Source organism: Phyllostomus discolor, chromosome 6 (assembly GCF_004126475.2).
Source record: "Phyllostomus discolor isolate MPI-MPIP mPhyDis1 chromosome 6, mPhyDis1.pri.v3, whole genome shotgun sequence".
Lineage (NCBI taxonomy): Eukaryota > Metazoa > Chordata > Mammalia > Chiroptera > Phyllostomidae > Phyllostomus > Phyllostomus discolor.
Genome location: NC_040908.2, coordinates 25630467 through 25645592, shown reverse-complemented (window position 1 = coordinate 25645592; position 15126 = coordinate 25630467). Strand labels below are relative to the sequence as shown.

Below are 15126 nucleotides of genomic sequence, written 5' to 3'. Positions count from 1 at the left end.
GAAATATGCTAAAGAATGCAAAAGAGATGCAACAAACTCCAGGCCAAAAGAAATTATAGGATGAACTGGTATTTTTTTAAGATTTTATTTATTTATTTTTAGGGAGAGGGGAAGGGAGGGAGAAAGGGAGAGAAATATCAATGTGTGGTTGTCTCTTGTACACCTTCCACTGAGGACCTGGCCTGCAACCCAGGCATATGCCCTAACTGGGAATCAAACCAGTGACCTTTTGGTTTGCAGGCCAGCACTCAGTCCACTGAGCCACTTCAGCCAAGGCACAACCTGGTATTTTTAACAAATATTGAGAGACAGGCTATGAATGAATGTGTATCTACAGATTAAAAGACTTAACAATCTCCACACAAAAACTTACACATGAATGTTCACATCAGTTGTTAACAACCAGAAAGTGAAAACAATCCAAATACCCATCAACTGATGAATGAAATATGGTATTTCCTCCAATGGGATATCATTCAGCTATAAAAAAGAATGAATTCATGCTGTAACATGAAAGGACCCTGAAAACTTTATACTAAGTAAGAAAAAATTCCAGACACAGAAAAACACATATTGTATGATTCCATTTATATGAAATGTCCAGAACAGGCAAATCTATAGACAGAAAGTAGATCAGTGTTTGCCAGAGGCTGAGAGAAAGGGGGAATGAAGAGTAACTGGTTTCTTTTTCGGGCGATGAAAATATTCTAAAATTAGATAGTGGTGGTGGTGATAGCTTTGTGCATATACTAAAACCCACTAAATTATGCACTTTAAAAGCAGGAATTCGATGCTATGTGAATTACAACTTAATTTTTAAACATTGATGGACAAGGGAAAAAGATTTCAGAGTCTTACTAATTAGTAATAATCTATTAACTTCATTTAGATCCCATTTTAAACAAACTATAAAATAGAAAAAAATCATGAAAGGAGAAATGTTAAAACTAACTAGATATTAATGATACTAATGTTTACAGAATCCTAAATGATTAATGGATGCTAAGACAAGTAGGTTAAAGTTTGACCAAGAACAAAAAGCATTTAGCTCTGGCCCATGTGGCTCAGTTGGTTGGAGCATCACCCTATGAACTGAAAGGCAATAGGATTTGATTCCCACCAGGGCACAGGCCTAGGCTGCGAGCTCATCCAGGTCAGGGAGTATGTGAGAGGCAACCAACCTATCGAGTTTCTCTCTCTCTCTCCCTCCCTGCCCCTCTCTCTACAATCAATAAGCATGTCCTCGAGTGTGGATTAAAAAGAAAGAACGAGGTATTTATACAGTTGCCACTTATCTCCCCACAAATAACTTACAGAATACAAAGAGACATGGCATCCCTACAAAAACACCTAACCTGAATCTATCATGAAGAAACATTTGACAAACCCAATTTGAGCCATATTCTACAAAATAACTGGCCTGCTTTCATCAAAAATGTTAAGGTCAAAAAACACAAAGATGAGGAACTGGTTTCATATAAAGAAGACCTGACAATAAAATACAATGTGTGAGCTTGGATTTTATTGTAGACTAACAAAAGCTATATATAGCTATAAAGAACACCATTGAGACACAGAATTTGAATAAGGACTGTGAGATAATAGTCTTGTGTAAATATCAGATTTCTTGACTTGTTTACTATACTGTGGTTATGTAAAAGAACTTCCTGCCCTTACTGGTATGGCTCAGTGGGTTGGGCGTCAGCCCCCAAACAGAAAGGTCAGAGGTTTGATTCCAGGTCAGGGCACATGCCTGGTCTGCCTGCTAGATACCTGGTTAAAGATAATCCATTGATGTTCCTCTCACACAGTGATGTTTTTCTCTCCCTCTCTTTCTCCCTTCCCCTTCTCTCTAAAAATAAATAAATGAAGTCTTTTTAAAATGTTTTAAAAGAATTTCCTCGCATTTAGGAAGAACACACTGACATTTCCAAGCTATTCTCAAATTGTTCATGAAAAAATACAAATTATTTATATAGAAAAACAGTGACAAATTCAACAGGGCAAAATGTTAATTTGCTAAATCTGGATATAGGGCACTTGAGAGTTCCTTGTATATTCTTGGCACTCACTGTAAGTCTGAATGAGGTCCTATCTTTTAGAAATACATTCTGAGATATTTACAGATGAAATGATAAAATTTCTCTGATAAGCTTCAAAATAATAGAGCAAGTAAGTAGCAGTCTAGACCAGCAATTTTTAACTGGTATGCCACAAAAATTTTTAAAATATAGTACCTATTTCGTCAGGGGATCTGACCACTTTTCCCTTAGATTGTCAAAAAATGACAACAGCTAACACAACAATAGCCATCTGGTGTGAATGCCCTGTAATCATAAATATATAGGTCATATAATAGTGTTTCATCTTATTGGTCACATTGCATTAATAAGGTTTCATCTGATTGGTTAATTCTTGGTACCAGAAATCCTGACATAAAACTAGAGGCACCTAATTTTTTAAAATAGCACTTTGGAGCAAAAGGGTAGATAATTACTATTATTAGGGGTTTTTGTTTGGTTTTTTGTACAATAATCAAAATTATACTTACTTTGTCAGATAAGCAAAAAATAGACTTTTTGGTGAGTTGTGGCATTTTAGTAATTAGTTTTCTGTGCCATGAGATGAAAAAGGCTGAAAATTGCTGGTCTGGATGAAGCAATTGGTCAGGTATTAATAACTGTTAAAGCACAGTAAAGGACACCAGGTGTATGATGCCATTCTCTGTACTTCTGTATGTTTGATAATTCCTGTAATAAAAGCTTTAAAGGAGTCTATAATGAAAAGTTCCTTAAATGGATCAACTAAAGTTCAGTAAAATTAACTGGCATCCACACACAGGATTCTAATTTTGAAATCTTTCTAATCCATGACACTCTCCCCATTAATCCTTCTGTAAACCTCTTTATAAAGTGTGAACTATTCAGGCAATTTTATTTGTTCTCCCCACCTTAAGTTTTAGTCAATATCAACAAACAGAAAGACACCTCTAACTCCAGCATACTAAGATATATCAACAAACAGTGAATGAAAACAGGTCAACATAAACAGAAGTCATCCACCCAGGGAGATGTTCTGAAATGACTGAGGAGGTAAGAAACTCCAACTGACGGTTGTTGAGCACCCACGATGCACCTTTCCATGGGTCCCTTAATCCTCACAGCAACAACGGCACAACGTTCTCCCGTTACTTTTTAAATTGCGTTACAATACATATAACATAAAGTGAGGTAATTTCTTCAATCCCATCTAACAGATGGAGAAAATGGAAATGAATGAGAAGTTAAGAAAATTTTCCAAAGCAAGCCACTAGCAGCAAACCAGAATCTGAACCCAGGTCTTTCTCTACACTGCACAACTGCCAGTACGTAATTTGATTGACTCAAGTCTCTTAAAATTTGGTTTCTATGAGTCAATCCCAAAAACCCAATCAATTCTGAAAAAACTGATTTTCTGTATACACAAGTCTAAAATAGCCCCCAGGTACAGGCATGCTGAGACCCTCCAGGAAGGGTCGGCAAATCCCTTAACAATCTTTACATTTCACTACTTTCGCAGTAACAACTTAAGAAGCTGCATTAGCAGCTTCTTAAACCCCAAATATGTGAATATAAATGAAGCATTTTACCTTTTTTAAGTTTATGTTGTAAATGGTGAACAAAAATGCAAATAACTTTATGTAGACACTTGACTACACATTGAATTTACAGAGTTTGGATAATAGCTAAAATAACTGACTAGTATGTCATTCTAATAAGCAATTATTTTGCCTACTCTATGGAGTAGCCCATTCTTTGCCTCACTGCTTCACTAATAAACTCCCTTTAACTTAAAAAAAAAAAAGCAATTATTTTGGTCACATACATATGGGATAGACACGAATGCCCTGAATCTGTCAATATAAAATTTGTAAATATTATACAATCTGTATCATAATGAATACTTTCTATATAAAAACAGAAATTTAGAAACACTATGAACTACACAGCAGAATACGTAATAGGAATTTAACTCATGAGACAACCCATCTGCCCGTTTAAACTGGCAGCGCGGCGGGGGAACGGCTCCCTAGCAGACAGAAGAGAACGAACCATGCGTGCACACAGCGGCCTCCCTCACCCAGCCCCACATCGCCTCTACAGCTTCAGGGTCTCCAAGACCCACTGCAGATCACAGTGTCACACCGAAAGATGGCTTTCAAAATAAAGTACTTATTGTCTGTATATGCCTTTTTTAAAAATAAATCATTTTAAGACTGTTGTTTTAAAAAAAGATGCTAAAATATGTTAAAACTGTTGATTGGACAAAAAACAAATAAATGCAATACAAACAGATTATACTACAAATAAGTGCTTAGGTGTATTTACCTACTACATTTAAATTTTTTTAAATTTTAGCCCTGCCTGGGTAGCTCAGTTGGTTAGAGCATCACCCTAGTATGCTATTGTTGTGGGTTCAATCACCAGTAGGGCACACGCAAGAACCAACCAATGGCCCTGGCTGGTATAACACAGTAGATTGAATACCTGCCTGCGAACCAAAGGATCGCTCGCTTGTTTGATTTCCAGTCAGGCCACATGCCTGGGTTGCAGGCCAGGTCCCACATATGGGACACGTGAGAGGCAACCACACATTGATGTTTCTCTTCCTCTCTTTCTCCTTCCCTTCCCCTCTCTCTAAAAATAAATAAATAAAATGTTTACCAAAAAGAAGATCAACCAATGAATGCATAGATCAGTAGAAAAACAAATCAATGTTTCTCTCTTCCTTCTTCTAAAATCAGTAAATAAAATTTTTTTAAATAAGAATCAACCAATGAATGTCTAAATAACTGGAATGACAAATTGATGTCTCTCTCCTTTCTTCTATCTCTAAAATCAATTCTTTTAAAATTTATTTATTTTTAGAGAGAGGGTAAGGGAGAGAGAAAGAGAGGGAGAAAAATATCAACGTGTGGTTGCCTCTTGTGCGCCCCCTACTGGGGACCTGGCCTGCACCCCAGGCATGTGCCCTGACTGGGAATCGAACCAGTGACCTTTTGCTTTGCAGGCCCACGCTCAATCCACTGAGCTACACCAGCCAGGGCTAAAATCAATTTTTTAAAAAATGTTTAAAGGAAGTGCTCAGAGCTGTTATCTACAGGAACGAATATCTAAATATCACTTTGCATTTCTTTTTCTAGCAATTTTTAATGCATCCCTAATACTATAACCACATAGTTAATACTCAAGATTTTTAAGAATGTAAGTATTATCTAGTTATTTACAGACAGGAAAAAGTCCTCCAAGAAAATGCCAGTGAAGTATAAATTTCCTGATAGTTATACACTCAAACCACCATTGAAAATGAGACATGGCAAAACACTGCTCTGACTGTCTGCTAAAGCCTACTTGCAAAGACTTCTATGTCAACATTTTGACTAATTAGGAAACATATGATGCAACCTAAAAAATATACTAAAACCAATCACCACCCTAAAAATTACTCCCATCTAAACTAAGAGGAAGAAAAATGGGAATGCAAAAAGCTACAAGTAACAAAAAAGTATTTTTCCACACATTATGGAAAACAAAAGACTTGACATTTTTTTAATTAATCCAAGAAAAAAAAAACAATTAACTTACTAGCATGCTTGTCTGCAAGCATTATAAGCGTGTTGGAAATATCTCGTCGTCTATAAAAGCACACTACTTTTGCTTCCACGTTGCCAGTTGCAGTCTAAGAAATAAGAAAAATAAAAGTCATCTGTACTGATTATTAGATTCAAATAGTTTATAAAACAAAACTAGAATACAACACAATTATAAAGTCACACTCATCTTTACACTGTGCCAGCCACAACTGCAGGATAATCAGAAAGCTAAAAATTTCAAATAAGGATGAACAACACTTGTTCGGGGTCCAAGTGACACTAAAATGTCAAACATAAAATAACTTACTGGCATCAATTAAACTAAAGTGATCAGACCATTTTAATGAATAAAGCCAGACATAGTTAAATCTGATTAGCCATGAGAAACTAATCCCCAAAACTTCAACAGCCACAACAGAACTTATTTAAGACAGTTAAACATATCTCCTGCAAAACCACTCCCAGAAGCACTGGCTAAGAGTAAAATCACCCAGCCCTCTCCTGAACACCCCACAGTGGACTGATGATGAAGCCCTGCAGGTGTAGGCAGCCATCAGGCCGAATGGACCAAACAACTTGGAAAAGCAGTCTCCAGCCCAAGGGAGTCTATGAATCCATAATAGTCAATAATCTTAGTAGTACTTACTTTCCCTTCCCATATGAAAGTATTAAAAACCTTGAGTTATAAACCACTGAAGCTCTTATTTCTTTCTGACTACAGTCTCTAGAATACAAATCAATATTTAGTTAGGGTGTAATTTACTGCAGCTGGGGCCCGGGTTCCAACTCTCCTGTTCTTTATGAATTCTGAGAGCCTTCAAGAAGGCCAATCATTCATTACAAAGTTCTTTGTAAAAACACATAGGGCACAATAAAAAGCTATTGTGATTTCCAATTTCAAACACATTGAAAACAGATTTTCAGAATTTCTCTGGGCTTACAGATATATTCAAACATAAAGAAATAAGAATATATATGTGCTGCAGTAAATTTGTCAATTTTGTGAAGCTCAGCAGCAGTTTTAGAGTGAAAATAAGTCTTATAGAAATGCTGCCCCTTAAAATTGAAATCATATTAAATCCTAACCAAAGTGCTTCTAGATTTCACAATATATGATCAAATATATCCTTCAGAAGTAATGATCCAGTAATCTGCTAAATGAACAAACCAATATTTCCATGTACATAAAATCTATCAATGACTTCGATTATAGCTCTTCATTGTTTTTGTCTTGACACAAAAGTATGTTAAAAATCCAAAACACGAGTTTCAAGGCATATTTTTCTTCTGACTCACCAGTGACGTCCTTCCATAGGAATACTCTACAAACCTAATTAAGTTCTTATTTAAACCTGCATAGGATGGAGAGGCATAGTCCAAAATAAATAACCTCTTCTAACTTGTACACCCTTGGCTATTAGGTTGTTTACAACCAGAGTATTCCTCTGCAATACACACATACACACACACACACACACATATCCCTCAAGCATCTACCCAAACAATGAACTACCCAAACTGCAGTCCAAGGCCCAGTCTACACTGTAACTGTGTAATGAAATGAGTATTATGGAATTTCAGAGTTAATTTTATAACTATTGAACCTAACAATGAAAAATGGGGGTTGTATTGTTATAAGCCTATTTTAAATTTCATTTTTCTTTTTTATTTTTAGAAAAGCAGTCTAAAGCCTTTGCTGGCATAGCTCAGTGGATTGAGCGCGGGCTGCGAACCAAAGTGTCGCAGGTTCGATTCCCAGTCAGGGTATATGCCTGGGTTGCAGGCCAGGACCCCCAGCAACCGCACATTGATGTTTTTCTCTCTCTCTCTATCTCCCTCCCTTCCCTCTCTAAAAATAAATAAACAACAAAAAAAAGCCCATTTCTTTATTAAAAAGAAAAGCAGTCTAAGATAGTGAAACTTCTTTACCACAAATAGTATGAAAAAGTACTGCTCTAAAACCTACGTTAAATATTTGACATATGTAAAATCTGGGTGTGTGTGTGTGTGTGTGTGTGTACACATTCAAAGAAATACATATTCACTAAAAACTTTTTTAGCCCTTCCTACATGCCCCAGCACTAGGCCAAGCACTGCAGATACATGGTGCCTGCCCTCACTAAGCCTCTAATACAGTAAGGATGCCTGGTCACATGTCATCTCCTCTCCAAACCCTCCAAAACCCAGCTATAATCTTGTCCCTCACCTGATTAGAAACTTTCACCAATTCCCCACAACTAACACATAAATGTAAAACATCCTTGACAATATTACCCACACTATTTTCCTTTACTTTCTCCTCTCCCCTTCAGACTCCACTTGTCAGTCATAGAGGCTGCAAAAGCTTCAGGGAAGAAGAAATGGGGTGGAAAGATCCTGGACCACTAGGAAAAAAGGAAAGGAATCCCGACAGGTGAGTCCTAGAGGACTACTAAATTGTCTAAGGAAAAAAAAAAAAAGGCCCTGAGCAAAAACCCACACATGGGAAAAGTAGGGACATGTATAAAGAATAACCCACAATGGCCCTGGCTGGTGTGGCTCGGTTGGTTGGAGCATCATCCTGTAACCTAAAGGTTGTGGGTTCAATTCCCAGTCAGGGCATATACCTAGGTTGCGAGTTCAAACCCCAGTCTGGGTAAGTTTGATCCCCATCTGGCGCCTGTGAGAGACAACCAATGGATGTTTCTCTTTCTCTCATTGATGTTTCCCTCTCTCGCTAAAAGCAACGAAAAAAGTTCTCAGGTGAGGATTTAAAAAAAAAGAACCCACAATGAACACCAGTTTCTTTTCTCCATTTAGGCTGCAGCCTCTTAAATCTCTATTCTGTCAAACAGGTCTATCGAAACATCCTCTCACAATAAGAGTCTATCTTAAGCTCTAAAACCATTTTAGTTGCCTCATACTCATATCTGTTTCTATCCCATACTTAGAAAATACATTTTTTTAAAATTTTTTTAAAAACCACTTTCTATTTTCAGAAAGTCCATGGTTTACCCAAAGTAAAGAGCAAGTGGAAAGCCTTGACTGGTGTGGCTCAGTGGGTTGGGTGCTGTCCTGCAAACTGAAAGGTCTCTGGTTCAATTCCTGTTCAGGGCTCATGTCTGGGTTACAGGCCTGGTCCCTGGTTGGAGCCGTGCAAGAGGCAATCAATCATATTTCTCTCCCTCTCTTTCTCCTTCCCTTCCCCTCTCTTAAAAAAAAAAAAAAAGGAACAAGTGGAAAGGGACTTTCCTCAACTGGCCAGTGTGGCTCAGTTGGTTGGAGCATTGTCTAGTAACCAAAAGGTCAGCAGTTCGATTCCCAGTCAGGGCACACGCCTAGGTTGCAGGTTTCATTTCCCCAGCTGGGATGCATGCAGGAGGCAACCAATCGATCAATGTTTCTCTCTCTCTCTCATGAGAATAAAATACACCTTTATAAAATAAATTTTTTTAAAAAGGGACTTTTCTTTCCCAATTTCTGCCCTTATTCCCAAAAGATCCCAAATGGCAGGAGAGGTATTAACCTGCATTCCATAAAAGGGCTTTGAGGGAATCTCCTGAAATTATGTGCAAATGTAGATGGGGGGGGGGGGGGGTCATCAGATGCTTAAAGAAGTCAGTGATTCCTTCCTCCGACTGAAAGAAAAAAAAGCCCTTTTACAAAATGAAAGCCCCAAAACAAAATGAATCTCAGAGTAAGTTGGAAGATTAATAAAATATGCAGATTATGAAGGTACATATAAACTACACAGTATACATACCAAAAAAAATCCCAATAGCAAACCACATGCTATTTTATCTACAATCACACCTTCCAAAACTTCCTGAGAATACATCCTCAATGTTATGTGCAGAAAGATTTCTTTCAACGTGTATGTAGGCTCCATCTTTAGAAGCAAGACCAATACCCAACCTAGACTGTGACTAAAGAAAATTTACCAAAAAGGTGTTTTCTATTTTAACCTTACATTCTTCTTCCAAAAAAACATCTTAACTATATCTGCGTATAAATAACAATATTGAACTGTGATCATCAACTGATACTTAGTTTTGCACCTAAAAGTTCACAAAACTGCCTTGGCTGGTGTAGCTCAGTGGATTGAGTGCCAGCTGTGAACTGAAGGGTCACCAGTTCGATTCCCAGTCAAGGCACATGCCTGGGTTACTGGGTTGCTGAGCTGCAGGGCAGGTCCCCAGTAGGGGGCACACGAGAGGCAACCACACATTGATATTTCTCTCCCTCTCTTTCTCCTTCTCTTCCCCTCTCTAAAAATGAATAAATAAAATTAAAAAAAATAAAAGTTAAAAAAAAAACTTTTCTGGAAAAATTGAGACTAAACTCTATAACTGTAATTTTAAAAAGAAGAAGAAAAAGACAAAGAAATACTATAACCCAGCTTTCCCCACTTTGTCAACTTGACCTCTGAGTAGTCAAGGCCTTTCTGGAACATTCTTATAGCCTCTGCCATGACTACCTCTTCCTCATCCTTTAGGCCTCAACTTCAATGCACTTAAAATCCTTTCCTTCTCTGTCCAAAAGAACTGACCAGTTGTTATTCCTTATGCAAAGCTGTTGCATATTTCCTTCTTAGGAGTTAACACTATTTATCACTATTTTCTTTATGCCTAATAACATCTTTTCATGTGTCTCCCTCATCTCCTCCCTGAGAACACAGACTTTGTGAGGGCAGGGACTATATCCATATCATTCATTATTATATCTGAGCCTAACATAATTCCTAGTACATAATAGGTGCTCAAGAAATATTTGCTTAATGGGTTATTTAAAATGAGATCTCTTTTAGGCCTGGCCAGGTAGCTTAGTTGGTTAGAGCACCATCCTGATATACCAAGGTTGCAGGTTCAATCCCAGTCAGGGCACATACAAGAAGCAACTAATGAATTCATAAATAGGTAGAACAAATCGCTGTTTCTTTCTTTCTTTCTTCCTCTCTCTCTCTCTCTCTCTCTCTCTCTGTCCTCCTCAACTGCTTCCTCTCTAAAAATCAATGTTTTTTTTTAAAAAGATATCTTTTTCACATCCCTTCAGAAATAAAGGCCCTCTGTGAATATTTAGTACTTAACTAGCCAATTTCAGTTGTTTACCAATACTCCCTCCAGTCAAACTGCCATTCTTGAAATAACAGAGTCCTACTCCTCACGGTTCAGTCATCTCCAGCTCCCAAAGGACAATTATTACATTAATGACTCTTGGCTGAAAGCTGAGGGGCAGACAGAAGGTGAGGAATGGTGAGTGGGGAGGGGTACTTTTGAAGTGAATGGTAATATAAAGGAGTGTGAAATGATCCAGGTTCAAGCTCAATGGGTAACCCAGTCATTCCACTGTGTCCTTCATGACTGTAATTCATAATGCATCTGCCTTAATGGTTTAAGGTTATTATGAGGCTCAACAGAGGTAACAGATGTGAATCCCCAGATTATATACTTCCTAATATTTATAAATTTAACACAGTTGCTATTTCCTTCGTGTCTGTCTCCATTTTCTTTTCTTCAGCCCTGAATTCCTAACAGTGCCTATCTAAAAGTGCCTGACAAGTGGCAGGTTCTCAGAAATATCTGTAGAACAAATGAATCAAAATACTTTGTAAACAGAAAAACTATGTACAAGCATTAACAGCAGACATTTGAGAAATCCATTAATTCAACAAATATTTACCGAACGTCATAACTGTGGGCCAGCCACTATTCTAAGACACTTGGGATGATGCATTAGTGAACAGAGAAAATCATTACACACACAGATCTTACATTCTAGTTTGGGGAAACAGGCAATGGAAAGACACAATAATTACATATACTCAATGGTGATAAGAGAATGGAAAAAAGAGCAAGGTACAGAAGAATGGTAACAACTAAATGGCTCTAAGGAGGGCACGTGTAAGAAACACGTAAGCACTGTCTACGGTGCTGGGGGCCAAACGAGCACAGTGCAGAGCAGCAGGAGTGGCCGTCCGACAGGGACAGTTCCACCCACAGCCTGATCCAGTCCTGAGGCCACTATCTACATTTGGTGGTGGTCGCAAATACTACAGAAGTTTTGTTTTATTTTATTTTTAACATTATCCTCAGACATTTTTTCATTGCTTTTAGAGAGGAAGGGAGAGACAAAAACAGCAATGCCAGAGAGAAGCATTGACTGGTTGCCTTCCATACGGGCCAGGACGGAGGATCGAACTCCCAACTTAGGTGTGCCCTGAGGAAACCGAACCCACAACCTTTCAGTTACAGGATGACACTCCAACCAACTGAGCCACACTGGCCAAGGCTCCAGAAGTCTTAAAAATGCACAGCTCCTGCTGTAATCCCAGAAGCAAACCAAAATCTCAAGGTTTGTAGGCCTGGAATGTCCTTGATGATACCTGGCTTCCTAGGACTCAGAACTGGACCAATCTCCAGATGGTATTTTGGGGGAAAGGCATCAAGTAGACAGCCTCAAACATTTTAACACTATGAATTTTCATAAGCTATACAAATAACCCTCAAAGTGGTTTGCAGGAAATCAGAGCATCATTAGAAATCTACGATTCACGTAGTTTTTTAATGTTTTGTGTGCCTCCACTGGAAAAGCTCATCTACTACAAAGTCATAATGCTTCTGACGTCCTGAACACCTGCGATCAGAGACAAACCTTAATGTCAAAGTTTTACTTACTTAAGTCTAAGGTACAAAGTCAGTTTATATTACATATTACATCAAAGCTAGTCCAGAATTTTACAAATTCCCTTCAATACTGTATTTCCTAACTTCCTCCTTTTAAAGCTGAAAGAGGACAAAATTAATTCACTAAAAAGGGAGAAATTGCCCTGGCTGATGTGGTTCAGTGTAATGAGCACCGGCCTGCAAACCAAAAGGTCACTGGTTCGATTCCCAGTCTGGGCACATACCTGGGTTACAGGCCAGGTCCCCAATTTTGGGCCATGCAAGAGACAGCAGATTGGATCTATGTGTCTTGCACATTGACATTTCTCTCTTTCTCTTTCTCCTTTCCTTCCACTCTCTCAAAAAATAAGTAAAATATTTAAAATTTAAAAATAAAATAAAATAAAAAGGGAGAAATACAAATTACGACTCTAAATATAAAAAGGAACTGAGTTACAGGAACAACCTACTCTGAGAAGCTCTAAGCAATCTGAAGAAATCTGCAGATGTTAAATATCCAATAATATTTAATATGAGGTAATTATAAAAGGAAATGAACATTCAGAATACTGCATAATTCTCTAATCTGAAATCTCTACTTTCAGAGAGTCTAGGACTGAAAGTAAAATCACCTCTATACCCTTTACCCAATTATCTTCAATGGAAAACAATTGCTTTTTAATATTAGAATCAAGGATACTCAAGTATATACCTTGTTGAGTTCTTCTATCCTCCTGATTAAGTACGGGTTGCTGGAGGAATTCTCAAAGTAGACATAATCTGTAATTAAAGGAAGTAAAGAGCTTAATCTTTTCAACAGAAAGTTCACATTTGTGGATCTATGACTTTCTACATTAGGCAATTCACATTCAAAATGAGGCATGTAATTCATTCCCTGGTAAAAACAAACTCAGTAATGCAACCTTAATACATTCTCCCATGTGCCTACTATTCAGACCCTTATTTTCCTGGCATGTTCATTTCAATTAATGTTTTATCAAGTTCTGGACTCCTGTCCCACACATGTCATTTCTTTAATAACAAAGATACCTTGTGTCATCACTGAGTAGTCAGAGCTGACAAACAAGTGTCTTTCACACTATAACCACTTTTACATCTTTTCCCTCCAATCCAATTTGCTCTGGAGTACACTTCTCACATAAAACTATTGGCCTAAGACAAATTCAGAGCATCTTGAAAGGTTTGGCAGCTCAAAGCACATTTCAATCATCAACTTAAAAAAAAAAAAAAAAGAGGAAATCAGGTGAGTGGATCGAGTAAGGGGAAGCACATTGACAAACTTTTCCACAGCTCTATCTAGAAGATGAGGGGCAAGGGCGGGCGCCCACTTTCTAAGAGACACAGGTCTCCGAGGTGGTATCAAGAGTCTTTATTCACATCTTTACCATATGTAATCAAGATCCATTCAGAGTTCTGTTATTTAAAAAATCGCTGCAGGCCTTTAACAGTGTAAAATTTTCAACTGTGGCTTCTTCTCTCATGGAATAGGTTCACTGGAAACTGCCCACTGTGTGTTTGTTTATTTGAGAGGCTGGGCTGCATTGTTGTCTATCTTAGTAGCTCTTTCCTGTCTCTCTTCTGCAAAGTGGCCTCATTCAGACAGGCCATTCCCAGCACCATCCATCAGGAGCTCAGCTAATGAGCAGAGAAGCAAAAGCATGTCTCACACACAAACACGCCACTTATCTGAATTATTATTTTACCAGGAAAGAGGGAGGAGGGCGTCGTGAGTAGGGAGAAAGTTTGTTTGACCTTATTTCTCTCTTCTGCAGAAGGCTGGGAAGGAGGCGGACAGGAGAGCAAACGTCCAGGCGGAGCTCAACTCCCCCGCTCTGGCTGCGGTGCCCTGGCCCCACTAAGCCCCATTCTTGGGGGGCAGGACAGCAACCAAAGGGGGTGTGAGGAAGGAGAGGTGCTGGGCCCTGTCCCCGCAAACAGGCCTGTCCAGATGGGCCCCCCTCACCCACACCCCCGCCTCACACTCCCACTGAAGATAAGTAGAAGATGGGAAGGATGTCCCCCACCCTATGCAACCCCCACTGCCTAGAAGCCACGCGAGGAAAGACAACCCTATTAGGGGGCTCGACGGTCCCTACCCCCATGGGAGTTTCATGGAGGGGCGTCTGATAATTCACGCCCCCAAGTACAGGCCTGACCCTGAAACACTGGGCGGGTGGGGGGTGGGCCTGGGCCCCTGGCGGGCCCCGGCGGGGGAGGGGGAGGGGAAGGCGGCGGGGTAGGGAGCCCCGGCCCCTCTACGGGCCCCGGCGTCCCCCCGCCCCCCGCGCCCTCAGTCCGGGCGCCCGTGCTGCCAGCGGTTAGGGTGAACTCGCCCCGACCTCCCCTTCCCGCAGCCCGCTCCCAAACGGGCCGGGTCGGGCCGAGCCTTCCTACCTCCGACCCGGTACATGTTGGCCGCCATGTCCGCCCGCCCGCCCGCGGAGCCCGAGCCGAGCCGAGCCCCGCCCGCCGCCGCCGCCTCAGCCGCTGCTGCCGCCTCGCCGCAGGGGGGAGGGGAAGGAGGGAACGAGGGGAGGGGGAAGTGAAGGGGAGGGGACGCCGCGGGGTGGGGCAGGTGCGGGCTCCCAGCCTCAGGGTAGCGCGGCCCAGTGGGCCGGACCAGGGGAGGTCGGAGCGATGCCTGGCCAGCAGGGAATCGGGGAAGGGGACGGTCTGAGGGACCTTGCTGGAAGTGCAGGCTCCTAGGGTAAGGGTCCTGACCCAGGGGGAGGCCAGCACTCGCAAATGTGGACCAGGGCCCATTAGAAAATTGGGGTGGGGGCACGGGGTCAGCCTCTCCGGAGCCCCTACCGCTTTACCCAGGTACCCTGT

At 40.2% G+C, this 15126-nt stretch overlaps 1 protein-coding gene across 1 annotated transcript in view; it reads right to left on the bottom strand.

The window, feature by feature from the left end:
• MTA3 (metastasis associated 1 family member 3) overlaps positions 1-14786 on the bottom strand; it is a 165564-nt gene extending 150778 nt beyond the window's left edge. The window contains exons 1-3 of the mRNA XM_028516324.2: positions 14689-14786; positions 12986-13053; positions 5621-5718 (exon numbers count right to left, since the gene is read on the bottom strand). Coding sequence (XP_028372125.1) covers positions 5621-5718; positions 12986-13053; positions 14689-14716 — 194 coding nt within the window. The 5' untranslated portion in view covers positions 14717-14786. The remainder of the gene's footprint in view (positions 1-5620; positions 5719-12985; positions 13054-14688) is intronic.
• Positions 14787-15126: the final 340 nt, after the last annotated feature.